Source organism: Oncorhynchus nerka, linkage group LG22 (genome assembly GCF_034236695.1).
Source record: "Oncorhynchus nerka isolate Pitt River linkage group LG22, Oner_Uvic_2.0, whole genome shotgun sequence".
In the NCBI taxonomy this organism is placed as follows: domain Eukaryota; kingdom Metazoa; phylum Chordata; class Actinopteri; order Salmoniformes; family Salmonidae; genus Oncorhynchus; species Oncorhynchus nerka.
Window position 1 is genome coordinate 48,763,290 of NC_088417.1, and position 25,335 is coordinate 48,788,624.

General features: G+C 43.4%; 1 protein-coding gene across 10 annotated transcripts in view; it reads left to right on the top strand.

The window, feature by feature from the left end:
* Nucleotides 1-25,335, top strand: part of tcf7 (transcription factor 7) — a 96,578-nt gene that overhangs the window by 58,306 nt on the left and 12,937 nt on the right. For 6 of the 10 annotated variants that reach the window (XM_029627117.2, XM_029627113.2, XM_029627116.2 and 3 more), the window contains exons 4-6: nt 14,850-14,973; nt 18,907-18,994; nt 25,066-25,152. In XM_029627117.2, the coding sequence (XP_029482977.1) occupies nt 14,850-14,973; nt 18,907-18,994; nt 25,066-25,152 (299 nt within the window). The remainder of the gene's footprint in view (nt 1-14,849; nt 14,974-18,906; nt 18,995-25,065; nt 25,153-25,335) is intronic. The other 4 variants (XM_029627114.2, XM_029627115.2, XM_029627122.2 and 1 more) reach the window with 1 other exon arrangement.

A 25,335-nucleotide genomic window follows, 5' to 3' on the forward strand; every position in this document is an offset into this window, starting at 1 on the left:
ATCAAATTTATTTATATAGCCCTTCGTACATCAGCTGATATCTCAAAGTGCTGTACAGAAACCCAGCCTAAAACCCCAAACAGCAAGCAATGCAGGTGTAGAAGCACGGTGGCTAGGAAAAACTCCCTAGAAAGGCCAAAACCTAGGAAGAAACCTAGAGAGGAACCAGGCTATGTGGGGTGGCCAGTCCTCTTCTGGCTGTGCCGGGTGGAGATTATAACAGAACATGGCCAAGATGTTCAAATGTTCATAAATGACCAGCATGGTCGAATAATAATAAGGCAGAACAGTTGAAACTGGAGCAGCAGCACAGTCAGGTGGAAGTTGAAACTGGAGCAGCAGCATGGCCAGGTGGACTGGGGACAGCAAGGAGTCATCATGTCAGGTAGTCCTGGGGCATGGTCCTAGGGCTCAGGTCAGTTGAAACTGGAACAGCAGCATGGCCAGGTGGACTGGGGACAGCAAGGAGTCATCATGTCAGGTAGTCCTGGGGCATGGTCCTAGGGCTCAGGTCCTCCGAGAGAGAGAAAGAAAGAGAGAAGGAGAGAATTAGAGAACGCACACTTAGATTCACACAGGACACCGAATAGGACAGGAGAAGTACTCCAGATATAACAAACTGACCCCAGCCCCCCGACACATAAACTACTGCAGCATAAATACTGGAGGCTGAGACAGGAGGGGTCAGGAGACACTGTGGAGTCAATGGAGTCTATCGATAAGAAAGATGTTTTGTATGTTTTATAAACGATTTAAATAAAATTTAAAAAAATTAAAGACAGAAAGAAAGATCTCTCCAGATCTTTCAGACCAATGCAATGTTCTGATTGGTCAGTTGCCTCACGCCTGTTTTGTCCACCAATGATTTGTTCATCTCCACTGGGTAGATGTTAGGCTGGGGAGAACATTCCCCTCCTCCTTCCTTCAATTCCTCTACCATCCTCCCCTCGGGGGGAAGAGGGTCATCTCTAAGGTCACAGTAGAGGGAAAGCTCTCTCAGACGCAATAGATAGATTTCAAAGGCATTGTCTACGTCCCATATGCCACCCTATTCCCTTTATAGTGCCATTAGGTTATTCATTAGCATGGCTTTGTTTGTAAACACGGGAAAGCAGAATTGACCATTTACACTTCATAGACTGATTCATGGCACAGGAACTTGTGGTGATGTTTACACAATTCGGTCATCATGCCGTTCTCTGGGGGGGCGTTGAGATGTCTGAACTGAAAGTGACCTCTTGGACTGAAACAGTTACCACTTCCATACGGAACACAGGGCTGCCATTCTTATTTGCAATTTTCCATACGCACACACGCACGCACACACACACACACACACACACACTGTTAACAGATATTAGTGGTCTACATGTGTAGTATACATGCATGTTTTCTATCTAAATGTAGTCCATAGCTCAGAGTGCCCCCCCCCCATCAGAGACTCTCCTCTCTTCTCCCAGTCCTTTGACGTTCCCACCATTTAACCCATAAGAGTCTAAGCCCTCTGTCTAAGCTGGGGGGGGGTTCTACTAAAGCTTAATTGTTTTAAGAAGGTCATACCAAGGATCATTTTTCTATTTGATTTTGAATTTTAAGACCCCTTGAAGTATGAAAAGTAGTATACTGCTATTAGCCCATACAAACACATTGAATTACAGATTCACTACATGGAACAACAGATAGTCCCCCTCAAAAAAAACATCAAACGGAAGTTTCTTCTGAAGTGTCTGTTCTATATCTGAGAGATAAACTACACAACCAAAGGTATGTGGACACCTGCTTGTTGAACATCTCATTCCAAAATCATGGGCATTAAAATGGAGTCGGCCCCCCTTTTGCTGCTATAACAGCCTCCACTCATCAGGGAAGGCTTTCCACTAGATGTTGGAACATTGTTGCTGGGTGTCACGTTCTGACCTTTATTTCCTTTGTTTTGTCGTTATTTAGTATGGTCAGGGCGTGAGTTGGGGTGGGCAGTCTATGTTTGTTTTTCTATGATTTTGGGATTTCTATGTTTCGGCCTAGTATGGTTCTCAATCAGAGGCAGGTGTCATTAGTTGTCTCTGATTGAGAATCATACTTAGGTAGCCTGGGTTTCACTGTTTGTTTGTGAGTGTTTGTTTCCGTGTCTGTGTTTGTTCGCCACACGGTACTGTTTCGGTTTTGTTCACGTTTATTGTTTTTGTATTAGTGTTCATGTTGAGTTTTTTCATATTAAAAACATGGACACTTACCACGCCACATCTTGGTCCGATCCTTGCTACACCTCCTCAGAAGAGGAGGAGGAAAACCTTTACACTGGGACTTGCTTCCATTCAGCCACAAGAGCATTAGTGAGGTTGTGCTCTGATGTTAGGAGATTCGGCCTAGCTCGCAGTCGGCGTGCCTGGCTCGCAGTCTGCGTTTCAATTCATCCCAAAGTTGTTCGATGGGGTTGAGGTCTGGGCTCTGTGCAGGCCAGTCAAGTTCTTCCACACCGATCTCGACAAACCATTTCTGTATGGACCTCGCTTTGTGCGAGGAGGCATTGTCATGCTGAAACAGGAAAGGGGCTTCCCCAAAATGTTGCCACGAAGTTGGAAGCACAGAATCGTGTAGAATGTCATTTTATGCTGTAGCGTTAAGATTTCCCTTTACTGGAACTAAGGGGCCTAGCCCGAACCATGAAAAAACATTATTTTTCCTCCACCAAACTTTACAGTTGGCACTATGCATTGGGGCAGGTAGCGTTCTACTGGCATCCGCCAAACCCAGATTCGTCTGTTGGATTGCCAGATGGTGAAGCTTGATTCATCACTCCAGAGAATGCTTTTCCACTGCTCCAGAGTCCAATGGCGGTGTGGTGATCTTAGGCTTGGGTGCGGAAACCCTTTTCATGAAGCTCCAAACGAACAGTTCTTGTGCTGACTTCCAGAGGCAGTTTGGAACTTGGTAGTGTGTTGCAACCGAGGACAGACAATTTTTACACATCTAGCGTTTCAGCACTGTGAGCATGTGTGGCAAAACACTTTGCGGCTGAGCTGTTGTTTCTCTTAGACATTTTCGCTTCACAATAACAGCACTTACAGTTGACCAGGCCAGCTCTAGCAGGGCAGAAATTTTACGAAACTGACTTGTTGGAAACGTGGCATCCTATGACGGTGTCATGTTGAAAGTCACTGAGCTCTTGAGTAAGGCCATTCTACTGCCAATGTTTGTCTATGAAGATTGCATGGCGGTGTGCTCGATTGTATACACCTGTCAGACTGAAATAGCCAAATCCACTAACTTGAAGGGGTGTCCACATTCTGAAAGTATTCAGACCCTTTTACCTTTTCCACATTTTGTTTTTTTCCACTCATCAATTTACACACAATACCCCATAATGATAAAGCAAAAACAGTTTTTTTTGCAAATGTAATTTTTAAAATAATAACATGTTATTATTTAACATAAGTATTCAAACCCTTTACTCAGTACTTTGTTGAAGCACATTTGGCAGCAATTATAGCCTTGAATCTTCTTGGGTATGACGCTACAAGCTTGGCACACCTGTATTTGGGGAATTTCTCCCATTATTCTCTACATATTTTCTTAAGCTCTGTCAGGTTGGATGGGGAGCATCTCCTGCATTGTCTTGGCTGTCTGCTTAGGGTCGTTGTCCTGTTGGAAGGTGAGCCTTCGTCCCAGTCTGAGGTCCTGAGCAGGTTTTCATCAAAGATGTCTCTGTACTTTGCTCCGTTAATCTTTCCCTCGATCCTGACTAGTCTCCCAGCCCCTGCCACTGAAAAACTATACATTTGCAACAAGAAATTATACATTTGCAACAAGAAAAATTCACTTTGTCATTATGGGGTATTGTGTGTAGATTGATGAGGAAAACATTGAATTAAATCCATTTCAGAATAAGGCTGTAATTTAACAAAATGTGCAAAAAGGGAAGGGGTCTGAATACTTTCCGAATGCATTGTACTTTTGTATATATAGTGTATAAGAAATATCAGGAAACATTTGTTTCATTTTTTAAACTTGTATTTGACCCATTCTTTTTGGCACTAAACAGTCTCCATATTCACTTCCATCCATTTTTTCAACTGGTACCGGGGGACCGTCAGACGAGTCTTGTGAGGCCTGTGGGTGTCCCACAGAGAAACAACCGACGTACGTGTTCGTGAGAGTCTCACCTTTCCACCGAGGGTGAAATTATGTGTAGCCCAAACTATTCGGGCGCTACAGAAAGGAGTTGGCAGATCGGCTGTACCAACTTCAGACAAGTCCCAAGACGCTTGTGGGGGCCGTAAAGCAAAACAGAGAAAACCATCATGTTCGCGAGAGTCTCACCTTTCCATAGAGGAGTAATAGTAGTTTTGTAGGCCAAACCGTTTGTACGCTACGATGGGATTGTGAGAAGGACGATTTTCGGGATGTCTCATGGTCTGACAAACACCACTCCAGCTCTTGTCATATTTCACCACAGATGCAGAAGTGTGACATAGGCGGATGTGATGGATTGAGATGCATCCAATGTAAAAAACAACAACAACAGATATCTCTACCTGAAACTGACAGATTTTAATTGGGATTTTTGTATTATGCTAATTTGATTTCAGCGGGGCACGGACATCAATTTTAGGGGATTAACAGGGCAACAGTAAACATTTCGTCCCCAACAAATGATGCACCAATTGAGATATCGCATGTGACTAACACATTTCGATGAATTACTATAGGTCCCAATCATTGTAACGTTGTAAATGACGCATCTCTATGGCAACACGCATCCATCACCCTAGTTTTGTCCCAAGTGCTATATATTTGTGAGGGACTTTAGAGTCTACTAAGTGTGTAGAGGAGAGGACATCCACTCCGGCATGGCAGGGCCACACCCCACCCCTGGCAGTGGGACGCAGCTGACTAGTAGCTATGCTGTGGGAAGGTCTGCCTGTCCTGATCAACCTCATTCTCATATATCAGGCATAGATAGCACTCGTGCCTAAAGGCGTCTGCAGGCTTCCCAACCGATTCTTCAATAAAGACTATGTTGTCATAGAAACGAGATGCGACTCGTTTTCATGCAAATTTGATCATTGAGTAATACTGCACCAAACATCTTAGTTAGATGTAAAATCTCCTCGGGCAAAAACGTTAAACATTAGTGATCTCAGATTAATTCGGACAATTTTGAGGAAGTTCTCTTGACGCTTTTTTTTCTCGTTCTTCAAGCGAAGGTCTTTTATTAAGGGAGTATGCGAGCACACTCGTTCGGTTCGCTTAGCCGACATCGGCTAGCCGCCAGCCGAACTGGAGCATGCAGACGCCTTAACCCATAGAAATAGAATCCATTGATCCATGGATTCCATTTCTATTGCCTTATCTCAGTTTATTATCTCACCTTGTTAGAGATCACCCATCTCTCTGTCTTTTCTTTTCTCCTCTCTCTGCTGTCTTTCCCTCGCTCCTCATCCCCCTTTCTTAATCTATTGTCTCTCCTCCAGCACTCTAATGCCAGAGCCCTCGGTTTTCTTGTATTCATCTAGAACAGGGATGACGGTAACCACGTTTCCATCCAACCTTTTTATGCGAGTAAAGTACATGTCGGATAAAATATATCATGACAGGCCTGATGGAAACAGAACATTTGTCAGGAAAATTTCCAAAATGTCGACAAAAACCAAATAAGCGAGACAAGGTAGGATCTTTTTGTGTCTGTAAAATGAATTATTCAAGAAATGTCGGTGGAAACGCTTTTATACGCAAATATTTATATAATAACCATCATGTCGAAGTAAACTTGGGAGTCACGTGATGACCTGTTGTGTGGTCCTCCCACTACGACTCGTCGGGAAAGCATGCAGTTTGTTAGGCTACAGATCAAATAAATGAAGATGAGCTTCACAGGGTGGTGAAAGTGCAAGGGTGATGAGCTTGATGCTCCTTTCCAATAAATGTCGAGGGTCTTATTCTGGTGCCATGGTCATCGATGCTTGGCTGCCATTTGACTAATACAAATTATGTCGCTCTTTTGTCCATAATAATCTCATCAAGTAGACTATACCCGCACTGTATCTGCGAGCTGTTGGCTAGAGTGCCAATACCAGTGTGCCAAACACCACGTGTATACCACGTGCCAATACATGCTATATAATGCTACATTTTTTTTTGTTAGAAAACCATCCGTATTCGGTACATGGGAATTTAACCTAAAAATATTTGTTCATGTGAATTACATCATCACGCACAGCCTTTTATCCCCCCCAAAATAAATTTGATCCAAACACGTCTCTGGTGGGGATGCAGATTTTATAATATTTGAATGAAAATATGTCGCCAACCTAGCTAGTGATACAGCATAGAGGGGGTTCATTGACAAGGGAAGCTGTGTTCAGTTTGGGAAATCAATAAGTCTATTGTGTCATCGACCACAACATAAAGCCTGATGGGAGTTTTTTTTGATGTACTGTGGTATTTCCCAGGGGGGCGCAAGTTCTGTTTTCCAAAACCACCTGTTAGTGAAAGCTGTCCCAGCCGCCGTAAAGGTTTCACTATGATTCGCACAGTGCTGAATGGATTGTCTGTTCAGCATCATTACTGCCAGACCATTCAACCACTGACTGAAGGGATTTGATTCAAGGGGATCTTTAAGAACATTTCGATGGTGTCTTTTCCCTCAGTGTACGGGATTCATAAAAGGTCATGTGGGTTGTAGGTGACGAGGATCGCATCTCAATCCCCATTCCCTACCATAGCACCCAAAAAGGTCAGAGAGCACAGATGTAGGATCTTAATTTGATCATTCTTTTGTTGCTGGCTTGTAGTGTATTTGAGTTTTAAATATGTAACTTTTTGAGTGACATAACCAAATTCACAAAGAAATGTGTGTTATAGATATGTCATTCTCATTGAAAGCAAGTCTAAAAAGTGGTAGATAGATATGTTCTATGTGCGCTATTTCTATGCTTCCCATTCTTAAGTTTCGCTTTGATTCTTTTACTTTCGGTTTAGTACACCAGCTTCAAACAGCTGAAAATACAATATTTTTGGTTATGGAAAATATATTTCACAACAGTTTAGATGGTACAATATACATTTGTCACATAAACTGAAATTAGGCGAACTATTAACATTTTTGCAACCAGGAAACTGGTAAGTTTGTAATTTCCACATTTACATTTCAGACTTGATTTGCCCTAACAAAAAATGTCCATTAATTATAATACACATAATAATCCATCACATTTTTTGTCGCTGCAGGATTATTTTCCTGCTGTAGAAAACTGGCTCAAATTAAGATCCTACATCTGTATAAGTCTTGACATTTCAAACAAACAATGAACACCCAAGAATAACCACACACGTCATACTTCTGACTTTCGAGCCACTTTGACAATGCTCTTATTTCACCGCTTACTGTCTGGTTCTGTGTACAGAACGCCACTAGACAAACAAATATGTCTGGTTCTGTGTGTTAAAAGGTTTATCTATTGTGTTGATAAACCATAAAGAGGAGGAAGTGATGATTTCCACCAGGATTTATGATTCTGTGGTCATCTCATTTCCCTTAATTCTGTGTCAATATTTTGCATCAATAGTTACGGATGACTCCTCTGATGATATAAACGAGAAGACCATTAATTTGCTTTTAAAGCATGATCATTAAAGACCATTTCAGTGGAGCTGAACACGTCTTTATTGTGGTCTATTTGTGCTCATTTAGATGGAGAGATAATTCCTCTGCAAGTCTGTGTATTGAGTTGGCCTGGTCTGTCTGTCTGTCCTTCAGTCCCGTATATTGTTCAGTTAAAGACAGAATGGCTCGGCAATGGAGCATTCCCATAGTGCTGCTAGGAGGTAACACTTAAGATACTAGATCCCTTATGATCCGCCTCCTGCCCTACCAACACAGCCCAGCATCTGCCCACCAGCAGACCATAGATGTCCACTGTGATGTGCATTGGCTGTGTGTGTCTGTGTCTGTGTGTGTGTGTGTGCGCGTGTGTGGAGGGGGGGGGATTTAGTATTTTAAACATGGCTTCGTTGTTATGTCTGCCCAGGCTTTGATGTTCTCCAAACCTCCAACTAAGTGCCGCTCATTTTGGGTAACTCTGGAGAGGGAGAATCACTTCCAGATTGGGCTTCCTATTCTGTGTGATTGGGTGTTGGGTTATAATGGCAGGGAGTGGCAATGACGGGGAAGGGACGTTAGGAGTACCTCTGCCTGACCGTCAGCCACTAGACATGGGCCCTGGGCACTGGATACATACACATGCAGAACGCATGTACGTACACACACACACACACACACACACATGGTTGGGGAGTAACGGTTTACATGTAAGGGATTACAACAACAAAACGGTAACTGTAATCTGTTACGTTACCAGCAAAAATATTGTAATCAGATTACAGTTACTTTTGAAAAACTAGATGATTACTTTTCAATTCAGAAAGGATGTTTGCAAAAAAAATATTTGACACTGTTTTTTTCAATGACATTCAAATCAGCATTGAAAAAAGGCAGATGTTTAAGTTCGTTCCACCTGAGTGAGTCTGACCACAAGTCAGAGACCACTATGATGACACACCAAATGTGTTTGATGGATCACAGGAAAAGAGCAGGAATAGGCTTTTGTAGGCTACAGTCCAAACTACAGTCCAAACGTCTTCCAATGGTGCGACTGCTGTCGGCATCCAAAGATGATCCAACTTGAATAAACGCTTGGAGGTAAGGATGACAGCAGTGGTGTAAGCTACAGCGATGCGGATATCACTTATTATTGATATTTACATAGCGCATTGATGTCAAATTTGCTCTATCAACAGCTGCATAGTGCGGATCCCAGCCTATGGAATAAAAGTGACACTTTTATTGCTCAATCTAATTCATGCTGATAAAAAAAATATATATATATATTGATTCTTGAAGAATATAACTTATAAATGCCTCATGAGCTTAGTTCAACTGTCACACTCCATGAGAACCCAAGAAATAAGCTTGTTTTACTCCACTGTTTGTAAACAATGTAAATGCAAACCAACACTGTATAGCCTCAAAACATGGTTTAAATAATAATTTTTAACAATTTAAACAAACGTTACTGAGTTTGGGTAATCCAAAAGTTACGTTACTGATAAGAAATTTGGGCAGGTAACTAGTAACTGTAATGGATTACATTTAGAAAGTAACCTACTCAACCCTGCACACAAACACACACACACACATGAAACTGTCTCAGTCTTTTTATAGAAACCATAAACTTAGTCATCCAGAGAACTTTTGAAATTATTTCCACCCCTGGCCTGGACCCATATATAAACACATAGCCAGTTCCGGGATCAAAAATAACGTGAAAGTTTCAGGTCTCATTTTGAAGACATCCTGTGCCACCTCAAACAACCCTTTCACTCTCTCTGCACTGCAGTCGGGTGTGGGTTATTTCCCTACCTTTAGATTCAGCCTCTATACCCCTGCTCACCCAGACCTCCAACCTGTCTCTCACCTTTCAGTCAGTATGTGTTGAATGTGTGTGTATGTTTATGTGTTGGTGGGGGTGGGGTGGGGGGGGGGGGGTAGTGTTGAGAGAATGTGCGGATGGGGGTATGTAGGTATTGTTGAAAATGTATGGGTGTGTGGGTAATGTTGAATGTGTGTCTGTATGACTAATGCCGCAGCCCCACCACAGCGAGGCTCTGGCTCAGTCTGTCTCAGTGTGGCTCAGTGTGGCGGTGGTACAGTGGATTGGTAAACAGTCACAACTGTCTCCCATCTCGCTCATCTGTGTACTTGCCTGTCTATGTCTGCAGCCCAGAGGCTCAACCTGGGATTTCACAGGTGCCACATATAGACTACACTGTATATGGTGGGAACAGGCTCTCTATTGATTTGATTTGATTTGAGATGACATTACCATAGTTGTCTTCTGTACTTAACAGAATGGTAATTCATGGTAACTTGCAATTGATTCACACGGGAAGGGAGTGTTTTGTCAGTGGTACTTTATGTGTTCTCCTCATTCATGTAGTGACAATGTTACAAAAATATCAAAACTAGCTTGACCCTGATATGGATTGGATCTCTTTACTTTACAAGAATCGCTTTTTTTTCACCTACCTGAAAGCCCCAAAGACCATTCAATCGAAATGATTCTACTTCATTCAGCCATGAGATATAACAGAGGGTAGACCTAGAGGAGGAACAGAGAAGTGAGTGTGTTTTAATCTAAATAGAGAGATTAAAGACGTTACTCTCAAAGCACTCTGGCCGTGCTCTAGAAAGGACCCCCTAATTTCCGCTTCAAAAAACCCTACTTAGGTCTGTGAAAACCAAAGAATACATTATGCGCAAAGTGTTTCATCAGCATAGGGAATGAAGCGGCAGAGACAAGGGTCAAGGTGTAGCCTATTGGCCGTCGGGGGTGGGGGGGGAAGGCCATCATCCATCATTAATTCCCAGTGATGTCTCAAACACCATTACCTCTTTTATTTAACACCAGATTCCTGTTCAAACACAACCCCGCGCCAGATAAAAGGCAATAACAATATGCTAATAGATGTCCTTTTAAGTGAAATTAGATTACTGCAGGAGGAGCACTGTGCGTTTGCCGTACTTTAAAAAGGTTTCATATCTAATTGGAATTTTGTCTTTGATGTTATCGGAGACCGAAGATTGTCGATTGGAGTTGGATTGAAGTCTTGCGTTAATTTCACTTCTCTTTGGGTGCATGCGCACTTTTGTGCATACATACGTGTGTGTTCATTTGCACTCGCTCCTATGCGTGTACGCACTAGTCTGTCTCTGTTACAACGACAGAATCGCAATTATGTCTAAGTTCTGTGTGTGTGTGGGAGGGGGTAAATAGAGGGAGGCTGATAATTATATGTTAAAGGAGTGCACTCATTTGGTCTCTGCGAGTGTGTGTAAAGGAACACACATAGTGAACCACTTCAAGGACGACTAATTGCCTTTAGGAAAGGCGAGACATCAAGAAACTGAAATATAACATTGTGTGGCGACTCTAATGTTACAAGGAAATGGTACGTCAACCTCAGACCTTGAAACGGAACCAGTGGTCCAGGAGGGTTTTTCTGGTCTCTTACAGGGAGGGAGGGAGGAAGGGGAGAGAGAGAGAGCTAAAGAGAGAGAGAGAGAGCTTATGAGAGAGAGAGAGCTAAAGAGAGAGAGAGCCAAAGAGAGAGTGAGAGAGCTAAAGAGAGAGTGAGAGAGATAAAGAGAAATATAGAGAGCTAAAGAGAAAGAGAGAGAGATAAAAAGAGAGAGAGCTAAAGAGAGAGAGAGCTAAAGAGAAAGATAGAGAGCTAAAGAAAGAGAGAGAGAGAGCTAAGGAGAGAGTGAGAGAGAACTAAAGAGAGAGTGAGAGAGCTAGAGAAAGAGAGATATAGATAAAGAGAGAGTGAGAGAGCTAAAGAGAGAGTGAGAGAGATAAAGAGAAATAAAGAGAGCTAAAGAGAAAGAGAGAGAGATAAAAAGAGAGAGAGCTAAAGAGAGAGAGAGCTAAAGAGAAAGATAGAGAGCTAAAGAAAGAGAGAGAGAGCTAAGGAGAGAGTGAGAGAGAGAGTGAGAGAGCTAGAGAAAGAGAGATATAGATAAAGAGAGAGTGAGAGAGCTAAAGAGAGAGAGAGCTAAAGAAAGAGAGAGAGAGAGATAAAGAGAAAGATAGAGTGCTAAAGAAAGAGAGAGAGAGAGATAAAAAGAGAGAGAGCGAAAGAGAGAGTGAGAGACCTAAAGAGAAAGAGAGAGCTAAAGAGAAAGAGAGAGAGCTAAAGAGAGAGAGAGATAAAAAGAGAGAGAGCTAAAGACAGAGAGAGAGCTAAAGAGAAAGAGAGAGAGATAAAAAGAGAGAGAGCTAAAGAGAAAGAGAGAGAGAGAGCTAAAGAGAGAGCTAATGAGAGAGAGAGAGAGCTAATGAGAGAGTGAGAGAGCTAAAGAGAGAGAGAGAGCTAAAGAGAGAGAGCTAAAGAGAGAGAGTGAGAGAGCTAAAGAGAGAGAGAGAGAGCTAAAAGAGAGAGAGAGAGTGAGAGAGAGCTAAAGAGAAAGAGAGAGAGATAAAAAGAGAGAGAGAGAGAGAGCTAAAGAGAGAGAGGGTGAGCTAAAAAGAGAGAGAGAACTAAATAGAAAGAGAGAGAGAGCTAGAGAGAGAGAGAGAGCTAAATAGAAAGAGAGAGAGAGGTAAAGAGAGCTAAAGAGAGAGTGAGAGAGCTAAAGAAAGAGAGAGAGAGATAAAGAGAGAGAGAGCTAAAGAGAGAGTGAGAGCTAAAGAAAGAGAGAGAGATAAAGAGAGAGAGTGAGAGAGCTAAAGAGAGAGAGAGAGAGCTAAAGAGAGAGAGAGCTAAAGAGAGAGAGTGAGAGAGCTAAAGAGAGAGAGAGAGCTAAAGAGAGAGTGAGAGAGAGCTAAAGAGAAAGAGAGAGAGTGAGATAGAGAGAGTGAGAGAGCTAAAGAAAGAGAGAGAGAGATAAAGAGAAAGAGAGAGAGCTAAAGAGAGAGAGAGAGAATTTGAATTTGAGCTAAAGAGAGAGAGAGCTGAAGAGAACAAGAGAGAGAGAGAGCTAAAGAGAGAGAGAGATAAAAAGAGAGAGAGCTAAAGAGAAAGAGAGCTAAAGAGAAAGAGAGAGAGATAAAAAGAGAGAGAGAGCGAAAGAGAGAGAGAGAGAGAGCTAAAGAGAGAGAGAGCTAAAGAGAGAGTGAGCTAAAGAGAAAGAGAGAGCTAATGAGAGAGAGACAGCTAAAGAGAGAGTGAGAGAGCTAAAGAGAGAGAGAGAGAAAGTGAGAGAGTGAGAGAGAGCTAAAGAGAAAGAGAGAGAGATAAAAAGAGAGACAGCTAAAGAGAGAGCGAGAGAGAGCTAAAGAGAAAGAGAGAGAGCTAAAGAGAAAGAGAGAGAGCTAAAGAGAGAGAGAGCTAAAGAGAGAGTGAGAGAGCTAAAGAAAGAGAGAGAGATAAAGAGAGAGAGAGAGCTAAAGAGAGAGTGAGAGAGCTAAAGAAAGAGAGAGAGATATAAAGAGAGAGAGTGAGAGAGCTAAAGAGAGAGAGAGCTAAAGAGAAAGAGAGAGAGCTAAAGAAAGAGAGAGTGAGAGAGCTAAAGAGAGAGTGAGGGAGCTAAAGAGAGAGAGAGAGAGCTAAAGAGAGAGTGAGAGAGAGCTAAAGAGAGAATGAGAGAGCTAAAGAGAGAGTGAGAGAGCTAAAGAAAGAGAGAGAGAGATAAAGAGAGAGAGAGCTAAAGAAAGAGAGAGAGCTAAAGAGAGAGAGAGAGAGAGAGCTAAAGCGAGAGTGAGAGAGAGCTAAAGAGAAAAAGAGAGAGAGAGAGAGCTAAAGAGAGAGAGAGTGAGAGAGCTAAAGAGAACAAGAGAGAGAGAGAGGGAGAGCTAAAGAGAAAGAGAGAGAGAGAGCTAAAGAGAAAGAGAGAGAGCTAAAGCGAGAGTGAGAGAGAGCTAAAGAGAAAAAGAGAGAGAGCTAAAGAGAGAGAGAGTGAGAGAGCTAAAGAGAACAAGAGAGAGAGAGAGAGAGGGAGAGCTAAAGAGAAAGAGAGAGAGTGAGAGAGCTAAAGAGAACGAGAGAGAGCTAAAAAGAGAGAGAGAGCTAATGAGAAAGAGAGACCTAAAGAGAAAGAGAGACCTAAAGAGAAAGAGAGAGCTAAAGAGAGAGAAAGAGCTAAAGAGAAAGAGAGACCTAAAGAGAGAGAGAGACCTAAAAGAGAGAGAAAGAGCTAAAGAGAGAGAGAGCTAAAGAGAGAGCTAAAAAGAAAGAGAGAGACCTAAAGAGAAAGAGAGACCTAAAGAGAAAGAGAGAGAGCTAAAGAGAAAGAGAGAGAGCTAAAGAGAGAGAGAGCTAGAGAGAGAGAGAAAGAGAGGGAGAGCTAAAGAGAGAGAGAGAGAGCTAGAGAAAGTGAGAGAGAGCTAAAGAGAGAGAGAGAGAGAGCTAAAGAGAAAGAAGAGAGAGAGCTAAAGAGAGAGAGAGATAAAGAGAAAGAGAGCTAAAGAGAAAGAGAGAGACCTAAAGAGAAAGAGAGCTAAAGAGAGGGAGAGAGAGAGAGACAGCTAAAGAGAGAGTGAGAGGGAGAGAGAAAGAGAGAGAGATGCCCTGCTCCTGAATATGCTGTAGACCACGTGGTTTGTCAGATGCAAAAAATACTACTGAGATCCAGTGTTAGGAGGTCTACGTTTGATGTGATCAGGTGATAGAGGGGAATGTTGAAAGTATGTTTTAATGTGTGTCGGCGCGCGTGGAAGAACTGCCTTAAAGTGATAAGGCATTCGCTTTGTAAAACAGCAGGGGGCACCGTGAAGCAGTAGGACGAGCCTCTCTCAGTAGTGCTGCTGCTGGACTCTTCAGAGCAGCGGGGAAAAAAATTGAAAACTTTTTCATAAATATGTACATACACATGGAAATCAATGCCTCTGCCAAACCTTCACACACCACACACACACACACACATTGAATAAATATGAAAGGCTCTGCTATTGCAACTATGTCCAAGAACGGGCGAATACCTCCAACATGGTAACCACTGTGACATATCATATGTCAAACAGCATGCTGTTAGCATTAGAAATAACTGGATTTCACGTAAGTTATTGAAAGCCATTTGTAAACAGAAACATGAAAGCAAACAAGCTCTCACGCAGCCTCCCTTGATCATCAAAGGCCTATCGATCAAATGTACCCCCACACCCTCCACCCCTCCCCGAATCCCCAGCCAACCCAATGGGAGCAAATGTATTCAGCCTCCAAAGCACATGTTTGTTCCAAACCATACTTAAAATGACGACCGCCTCTCTTTCTCTCTCATTCTCTCTTTCTCTGTCTCTCTCTCTCACACTCTCTCTTTCTCTCTGTCTCTGTCTCTCTCTCTGTTGCAGTCCAACAAAGTTTCGGTGGTCCAGCAGTCTCACGGGATGCACCCCCTGACGTCCCTGTTGCCGTACAGCAATGACCACTTCAACCCCAGCCCCCCTCACCTGCCCACAGACATGAGCCAGAAAGGTAGGTCATTCATCTCCCTCATCATCATCTCCCTCATCACCATATCCCTCATCATCATCTCCATGTCCCTCATGATCATCATCTCCCTCATTACCATCTCCCTCATCATCATCTCCCTCATCACCGTCTCCCTCATCACCATCTACCTCATCATCATGTCCCTCATCACCATCTCCATGTCCCTCATGATCATCATCTCCCTCATCACCGTCTCCCTCATCACCATCTACCTCATCATCATCTCCCTCATCATCATCTCCATGACAATCATGATCATCATCTCCCTCATTACCATCTCCCTCATCATCATCTCCATGTCCCTCATGATCATTATCTCCCTCATCACCGTCTCCCTCTTCTCCATCTTCTCCGTCTCCCTCATCATCATCTCCATGTCCCTCATGATCATCATCTTCCTCATCACCATCTCCCTCATCTCCCTCATCACCGTCTCTATCTTCTCCGTCTCCCTCATCACCATCTCCCTCATCATCATCTCCCGCATCATCATCTCCCCCATTATCTTCTCCCTCATCACCATCTCCATCATCATCATTTCCCTCATCATCATCTCCCTCATCATCGTCTTGAGAAGGACTGTGGACTATTGTCTTACTCTGCTGTGGTGACTGACAGGAGAAGTCAGGCCTTCCCCCTCATCATCATCTCCCTCATCTTAACGCACACTAGCCAGATGAGTGGGAAGGCCTGACTTCTCCTGTCAGTCACCACAGCAGAGTAATACAATAGTCCACGGTCCTTCTCGATTCACATTTTATATGGCCCTTATTTCACCTGAATCTAATTGAAGTAGTACTTCCACCTGAATTTGAACAACAATCCTGAAAGAAGAATATGGTTCCCCCTTCACCATCTACTTGGGCCAATGCCTCTGTGGAGCCTCTCACTTCTCTTAAGTCATACCTGTACTGTGCCACTGCTATGACCTTATCATGAAAAACTATGGGCCCTTATTAATAGCATATTACTTGGGTCTGGAGTTTTTCCTGGTCAGTTCACGCAGTCATGGGAAACCCCTGGCCCTGTGTTGTGCTGCTGTCGTCTTTCCCAAAGCTCCACACACACACACACACACACACACACACACACCCATGGTTCCTGAACTGCAGCGGTGGAGCCGTGTGGAGCCGAGCAGCAGCTGCAGCCCAGAGACAGGGGCTGCATCCCAAATGACACCCTATTCCTTATAGGCCCTGGTCAAAAGTAGAGCACTAGCTGGGAGAAATGGTGCAGCCCAGAGACAGGCCCTTCTTTCCAGTGAGCCTCCGGCGGTCCCACCACCGCACTTGAAGTGGTCCCTTCCCCACGAAGGGCTGCTTGCCACACAACCCCCTCTCAAACACACACACACACGCACACAGCTGGGAGCAATTAGGGTGACAATCACACAGGGCCATCTCGGCAGCACACAAGGAAGGTTCTGCTTGGCACGCTACTCTTACACAGTCGCTCGCACACTTGGCTCGCATAGTCCCTCACAGACCCACACCCACCGCACTCACTCCATCACTCTCCTAAACATCTCCCGCGAAGATGCCACTCAAATCCAGAGAGAGAGAGATGACAAATGTGTTTGAGTTCATCTTTATCAATTCAATGGATCCAATTCATTTTCAGTGGGATGAAAATGCCATTTTAACCCGAACACAGCCGGAGTCACACTTTAATTAACAAGCCAATGAAAATGTCCTCTTGCATCACTCCGGTGAAGACGGACTCTGGCTGAATAGCAATCAGTGTTGGAGTGTGGCTGTAGTTGGTCTTTGGCCAAGGCTGGGTCTGTCTGTCAGTGCTGCTGCCTGCGTCGGGGCCTATCTCTGTCCACTCTGAGAGACGGGCAGGCGCAGAGAGACAAAACCCCCTCCACAGACAGAGCAAGGCAGCAGGCCCCAGCCCAGACAACCTCATCCCTTTTCTAGATTGGGGCTGAGTGGTGTAGCAGCTAGGTAACGTGACAATGCCCAGGGGTGACGCGAGGGCCGAGAACCAGGGACTCACCCCACAGTGAGAGGTCTGGCCCTACCTGTACACAGCGGATACCGCCTTACGTCCTTCTGACACCATCTCACCTCGCCCCTATTACTGTGCTACATCCTCTTACCTCAGACATCATCACACCTCACCTCTCTTACCACACACCCTTGCGCTGCAGGCCTACCTCAGTATCCTCACATTGATTTCCCACAAGTACATCACTTTGCAGTGTGCAGAGACTGCAGCTGACAATCAGTCGGAGTTTCCAGCAGTTTCTCTGACAATAGTCCCTCCAAGCACTCTCCATCCATTTCCATTACCCCACTCAGCCAGCCAGTCTTGTCTGCATGTCAGTCAATCTGTCAGTCAGTGCATTCACTACAGACATGGACTATTAGTCATTCGGTGTCAACCATCGTACCAAACGATCAAAGTCACACCATGTTGTCACGTTTGTTTACGTGTGCAGCTTTGCCTGCGCTAGGGTGAGGTACAGAGTGAAAAATAGAAAAGTACAGGAGAAACGAAAGCTACTGTAATGCACTGTACTCTACGGGTGTTTCTCTTTGGGTCTTTTTTCAGGCACAGCACAAGAGCTACTGTCCAGTCATTTTGGATTCCGATACAATAACAGTTTCTCTTTCTGTGGTTTTGGCTACAGTAACTGGTTGTCAGTATTGAAATGCAATTTTGAGCCGTGTATCCTAAAAACATATCGAGTTTTTTTTGGACTACGTTGTTTTATCTTGCACCTGAGAGATACAGTTAACTGAACGACCTTGTGTCTGATATAATTTCACAGATGTTTGTTTTAATGTATTCAATGTTTTTCTTTACCGTAAGAAACAAAACAGTACTACATTTTAACCGATAAATAAATCAAAAGTTTTGAATTTACCTGAATAGATTCAAGTTAAAGTTAAATGTAGGTATTTAAAATTTTTAAAAAGGCTAAGTATTGAAGTTAAGTGCGTCATAAACGCATTAAATATCAAGCGGGGTTAAAGTTGTTTCTGGAGACCTCTTAATTTGTCATAACTGTGTTGGGAGAGTAGAGATTGAGACTGCACAGTGGTCTGTACACGAGGGACCGAGGCTTTTTTAGTAGGGAGGGAGGGACGAGAGAGGTACATTCCAGTCCTTCAGATTTCTAAATGATCCAGTCCAGAAACAGGCCTGCAGCGACGGCAAATTGCAGTAATCTGCAGCATTCTTCTGCAACAAATATAGGTTACCTTCGGGTTGCGCTTAAGTGCTAGGTGCTCGCTGTTGACAAAGGACTTCCTTTGAAAGGCACAGAGAGAGCCTTTTTTTGTTTTGTTTCGGGATGCTGCTCTTTTATGTCGGCCGACTCGATAATGGAAAACGTCCCGTTTATTAAAACCATTTCGCTGCCTGGCCTAGCGAACGTCAGTAGGGTGGGTGTCTGTGGAGCGGGGTGAAGTAGTGAGTGGGGTCCTAACCTCACAGGCTTCTGATTGTCTGACACATCATGGGAAGGAACTTGTAGCTTGGATCAAGATCCCTCTTTTGCCATGAGACAATTGTTGGTGGTGTGATGCAAGCAGCAGGGGCCAGACAGTAAAACTGCTTGCCCTAGGAGAAGATGACGTAAGCTCAGAATGTCAAAGTCATGTTCACAGGAAACTGGCTGTTTACAAAGGAGTGGAAACAAAGAACATAGTTCACGGCTCTGAGTTTCTTCATTTCACTTGGTAGTGGTTCAACAAGATGCTGGAGGGCTGACTTTAGGCCTTAGTTCTCGTACATCGTACATCAACACCCCCTTGACCCTCCCAGTAGGGGTGTATGAGAATGGGGGAGGTTGTGTGTTTGACCTGTGTGTGTAATGGTAGGTTCCCAGCCAGGTAATGAGGCCCTTGCTGAGTCAGGGGCCCTGAGTTAACAAGCCTGTCGTCTCCTGTGTGTCCCCTCCAGGCGTTCACAGGCCCCAGTCCCAGGACATCTCAGGCTTCTACTCCCTACCTCAGGGCGGTGTGGGACAGATGCCCCCCTCCATGGGCTGGTAAGTCTCACGCACGCACACACACACATACACACTCTCTCTCTCGTGCACACACACACACACACACACTCATATACTCTCAAGTACACACACACACACACACATACTCTCTCGCACACGCACATGTCGCATACACACACACACCTTGACTACTCACCACTATTACATCAACCAATCCAGCTTCACCTCAGCCACTCAACACTTTTTTTGCATGGTGTTCTTTAATGGAAGCCTCTCCAACATAATCCAGGTAGAATCAGGAAATCCCCAGGGCAACTCTCTAGGACCCTTACTTTTTTCAATCTTTACTAACGACATACCACTGGCTTTGAGTAAAGCCATGTATGCGGATGACTCAACACTATACACGTCAGCTACTATAGTGACTGAAATGATTGCAACACTTAACAAAGAGTTGCAGTTAGTTTCAGAGGGGATGGCAAGGAATAAGTTAGTCCTAAATATTTCTATAACTAAAAGCATTGTATTTGGGACAAATCATTCACTAAACACTAAAACTCAACTAGGTGACTAAAATGCTTGGAGTAACCCTAGATTGTAAACTGTCATGGTCAGAACATATTGATACAACAGTAGCTAAGATGGGGGGGGAGTCTGTCCATAATAAAGCGCTACTCTACCTTCTTACAGCACTATCAACAAGGCAGGTCCTACAGACTCTAGTTTTGTCGCACCTGGACTACTGTTCAGTCGTGTGGTCAGGTGCCACAAAAAAAGGACTTAAGAAAATTGCAATTGGCTCAGAACAGGGCAGCACGTCTGGCCCTTGGATGTACACAGAGAGCTAACATTAATAATATGCATGTCAATCTCTCCTGGCTCAAAGTGGAGGAGAGATTGACTTCATCACTGCTTGTATTTATGAGAGGTATTGACATGTTGAATGCACTGAGCTGTCTGTTTGAACTACTGGCACACAGCTCAGACACCCATGCATACCCCACAAGACATGCCACAAGAGGTCTCTTCACAGTCCCCAAGTCCAGAACAGACTATGGGGAGGCGCACAGTACTACATAGAGCCCTGACTACATGGAACTCTATTCCACATCAAGTAACTGATGCAAGCAGTAGAATCAGATGTAAATAAATACACCTTATGGAACAGCGGGGACTGTGGAGCAACACAAACATAGGCACAGACACATGCATACAGACACACAATAACATACGCACTATACACACACACGTACACATGGATTTAGTACTGTAGATATGTGGTAGTGGTGGAGTAGGGGGCCTGAGGGCACACAGTGTGTTGTGAAATCTGTGAATGTATTGTAATGTTTTTAAAATTGTGTAAACTGCCTTAATTTTGCCGGACCCCAGGAAGAGCAGCTGCTGACTTGGCAGCAGCTAATGGGGATCCATGATAAATACAAATACAAACCACTTCATCCCACACAGTTAGTAGCTCCTATAAAGCTGGTTATCGTGACAAATTTGGTGATTGAATAGTTCACTTCCTAAGATACGAATGCCCTGATTCATTGATCATATCTAGCCTAGAGTTCCACTCTCAAAAATGAAACTACTGTCTTCCTTGCCTTCCCGGCCTCTAAGGCACTATCACAGAATGTGGATACGATGCCAAATCAGAACATGTTTTAACACCCATAATCTCAGACACGCTGTGGCTAACAATCCATCCATTGACTTGAGCTCAACTTTACAAATCCATGTATTAAAAATCTGTAACTGGCAGAATAACTTAGAGCGAATCCCCCTGAACAATTGTGGGCTTATCTTAAATGTGATGGGGATTTGGTTCACCATAATAGAATGACAGCTAATACTACTTCCATTCACACCCATGCTGTGTGTCTTTAAAGCTGGTGGAGGACTTTGGCACTCCCTAGACAGGCTCGGTCCGCACGAGGCAGAGGTCTGCTATTTCTCTGGGCTCTCTCTCACTGACTTTTATTTCAAACAGTTAATGGTCACTGTGGAGTTTCTGTGGTATTGTCAACAAATCATCTTGTTTACAAACTCGTAATCTTCTTAGTGCAGATTATTGCATTTGTTTGGTTTTCTTGTGTCCCTCTTTGTGTGGGGAAAGAGAGAGCAAGGAAAGGGGATGACAAAGAACTGGATGTGACTCACTCCAGCCACCGTATGGCACGTGACTGGGGCCTGGGAGGATGTGTATTGTCTTCTTTCCACATGAAGCTAGGCAGCCCACTGTAGGCACAGCCTAGCAGATTGCAGTACATTTCACAGTTCATTTGTTTCAAAGAAGTTCAGATACCGGTTTAAGTTTTTTTTTTTTGGGGATTGAGATTTCTCTATAGAGTTTGAATAGTTGGTACTCTTAAAGGGACATGAGAGGGATAAATCACAAATGTATCGGTATGCAAATACACAGGAAAACCCCATCTGTGCCACAACACAAACAGGAAATGTTCTCTCCCCAGCAGAGGACAGACAGGGCTGTGGAGAGGAGAGGTGTTAGTTGGGTCCTGGATGTGGATGTTGCTCCTAATGGGCCTGTTGGCTGGGATTAGCAAGTGAATCCCTCCCTGAGAGAACCCTCTGGACCTGGGAGCCTCCCTGACACTGAGCCTCCTCTGCCTTCCTTGATCTCAGGGACCTCCTGGGGCTGTGGAGGGCTGGGAAAGGGGGTGCTGCTGCATATCAAAGATTCCTGACCCCCCCCCCATACATACATCCACCACCCTTCACACAGTCATGTTATACAGGTGTAGAATCTTAATTTGACCAGTTTCTCACAGTAGGAAAATAATCCTGCTGCAACAGGAATTTAGAATTATTTTCTGGATTATAATTAATGGACATTTTTGTAGGGGTTGATACATTTTTTGTTAGGGCAAATCAAGTCTGAAATGTGATATTGGACATTACAAACATTATAAACCTTTTTAAACCTTGAGTACACGATACACAATAGACATGGACGCCCTGTTCATGGCTCCTAAGAAACTGCAGTATTTAGTTTTTTTGTGTGTTATAACATCTGCTAAATATATGTATGGACCAATAACATTTTATTGGATTTGATTTGAAGTTTGCATTTCCTGCTGTGCAAAGCAGGGTGATCAAATTAAGATCATACATCTGTACATACAGCAGGACCCTTAGTGAGGTTAGCAGTGAAGGTAGCCAGAGATACTATATATAGGGTCATGGAATATTGGATGACGGTAATTGGCAAGCCAAATGTCACTGTAATAACCGTTTGAATAAGGAAACGAAGCTCGTCCCTCAACCGATCTTTCTCTCTTGTAGGACGTGGAACTCATATTCAAATTTGAAAACATAGTTCCACATTTTTTTTATATCACTGCACTCTCGTATTTTTTTAAAATTTACCTTTATTTTACTAGGCAAGTCAGTTAAGAACAAATTCTTATTTTCAATGACGGCCTAGTGGGTTAACTGCCTGTTCAGGGGCAGAACGACAGATTTGTACCTTGTCAGCTCGGGGATTCAAACTTGCAACCTTTCGGTTACTAGTCCAACGCTCTAACCACTAGGCTACCCTGCCGCCCCAAGTATGACTCTCCATGAAATAGGAATAACAACTAAATAGATAAATTATGTGACAGTGATTTAATAGTTTGCAATTGTGAGAATATAGAAACATACCAGTGGCTATCTCCTGCACAAATTCAGGACGTTAGTCGCCAGGCTCCTCATCAGCTGTGTAGCTAACTGTTAACTTAGGCTCCTGACATAGTTAGCTAGCTAGTTAGCTAGCTTTTCCATCACTGACATAAAAAGCTTACTTAGCCTGTTTCAATTACCCTAAAGTTGTAGACATGCAGCCCCACAATTAAGAGGAACCGACTGTTATCAGAAATCAGTCCGTAGATCAGAATGTTTCTCCGCGATCGTTGGGTCAGCTGAGCACAGCAGCTGACTCAGGAGGCTACTGCAATGACTCGTGAATACTCATAATGATGTAAGCATTAGCACTACTAACTACAGTAGCTTGCTAGTTAGCTTTTGTTGGAAGATTCAGCATTATGGGCGCGTTCGAGCAGATCACATGTGTCAAGTCGGTGACCAAAGTGTGCTGCATTATGGGGATAAACATTTTCGACTTGCGCCTACACGTTGACTCCATGAACTTGACAAAAATCAAGTGATCAAAGGTCATGAAGTTTTGACAGCAGTCGCCTGCAAGTTTCTGCAGTTGCTCTTCACCACCTTCATCCTGCAGCCATCGCCTGCATTGTGGGAGACTCTATTGTCAACCAAACATTAGGGTGTTTTTGTTTCACCCACGCGAACGTGACCATAGATGTGACTGGAACAGGAACCAACTTTGCCGCAATACATGTATAAAGTGGATATGTACAAATGAATGTGACGTTTCAGGCTCTCTCTCACCAGTTGATTGTACAAGGTACACACATATATTTTCAGTTTCTGAGTGTGTGGGGTGTGAGTGTGTTCTTTTTGTAGGGTACGAAAATGTGGTTTTCTGTTTGTAAATGTACATTTGTGTATATGCAATTTGGCCAAAAGAATAATGAAATTAATTACATAAAAATGTTTCAGCTTATTTCTATTGTATGTAAAGAATCCAAACAGTACATCTCTCCACAATAGTGTAAAATCTTCATAAATGTGTTCAATTATAAAACTACTGATGTCTTGCCACAGTTTTCTTACAAGCATACAATGCCACAAAAGATGCAACACTGTTTCTGGGTGGTCATTACAAAAGGAACAATTTGAGTTGATGTTTTCCTTAAACTTCTTCATATAGTGGTTGGCAGGATAATATTTCTGAATAATTTTAAAGGAAACTTCATTTTGTTAACAAGTAGGTATGTGTGTGGCAACATCCAAACTTTTTCCCAACAGATATTATCAATAAATCCATTCCAATAATGCATGACATAAGGTCCTGCTGAAACAAGGATCGTATCGCTCTGTTGTTGAATGGACCAAAAGAGAAACAAATATGCACCTCCCCGATTTCACTCCTCGTCTTTCAGTTGGTGACATCACCCGCTCTGAGAACTAGAAGTAGTTGTTTCCCTTGCTCTGCAAGGGGCACAGCTTTTGTGGAGCAATAGATAATGAGGTTTCTTGAGTGGCAGTTGGTAATGTGTTCAGAGGGTCCTTGGCTCAAGCCCTGGTTGGGGTGAGGAGAGGGACGGAAACAATACTGGTACATTAGGATGGACTTAACTCCATAACCAGTCATGATCAAGCCCCTCATTAGCTAGCTAGTACACAGACTGAGAACCCAGACTGCCCGTATATATACCTATAGCAGGGCTAGTCAACCAGGGTCTGCAAAAAAAAAAAAAAAAAATTTAAGTGTTGTTTTCCCCCCACCAATGTTTTTATGGATATCGCTAGCAATAACAGAATAAAGTCATTTTGAATTACATACCTACAGTAGAACATAGGAAAATATATTATTTCTAATGATGTCGACTTAATTTCTAAACTCCTAATATTGAGCAAATTACACTTATTGGAACCAATTACACTCACTGGATTATCTGACATAGGATAAGAGCGTCTGCTAAATTACTTAAATGTAAATGTAAATAGGCTTTGAAAAAGCTCCCGCGAATAAGCTACCAGTGAAGCAAGTGCCACTGGCTGCTGGTAAGCTTTCTTGACTTCGACATAATGTTTTGCCAACACATGGCTAACCTTTGTTTAACCAGCAAAAGAGCTGCTCTTAGTGAATTTTTTGGGGGAGTTACCTCTCTAGGTAATAGGCTATGTTAGAGTTTACACTTCCTCTTCCAATTATAATGTGGGGAGGTCAAAATAATGAAAAATGATTTATGTTGATTACTTCTCCTTGCCATGTTCGTTCACGACGTGAAAATCATTTTTTTTTTTTGCTAACATGATGGAGGTCCCTGGAATGGTATCAAACAGATGGTTTCTATGTGTTCCATGCCATTCCATTTGCTCCGTTCCAGCATTTATTATGAGCCGTCCTCCCCTCAGCAGCCTCCACTGGTCTAAACATATTGTAAGAAGTTAGGCAGTGAGGATTTGGTCAGCAGCCTAGTTGAACCCTGTTGCATCCCTATTTGTCCTCCCAACCACAGGCAAAGTCAGCCTGTCTATCCCCTGTCCTCATGTGGATTCAGACAGCCCTACTCCTCCAGTCTCCCCAACAGCTCTTCCTACCCCAGGTACAGTATGAGCTGAGCCGCTTCAGTCTGGGGAGGGAATCGCAAAATACATACCCCTTCCAGACCAATGCTTCTACTCCTCCCACCTACCATGTGCCCTTCGTTATTGCCTTGTACAGGTGCCTCCGCAATGTGTGTCCTGTCTTTCTGTGTGTCAACTGCTAAAGCAAACCCTGCAACTGT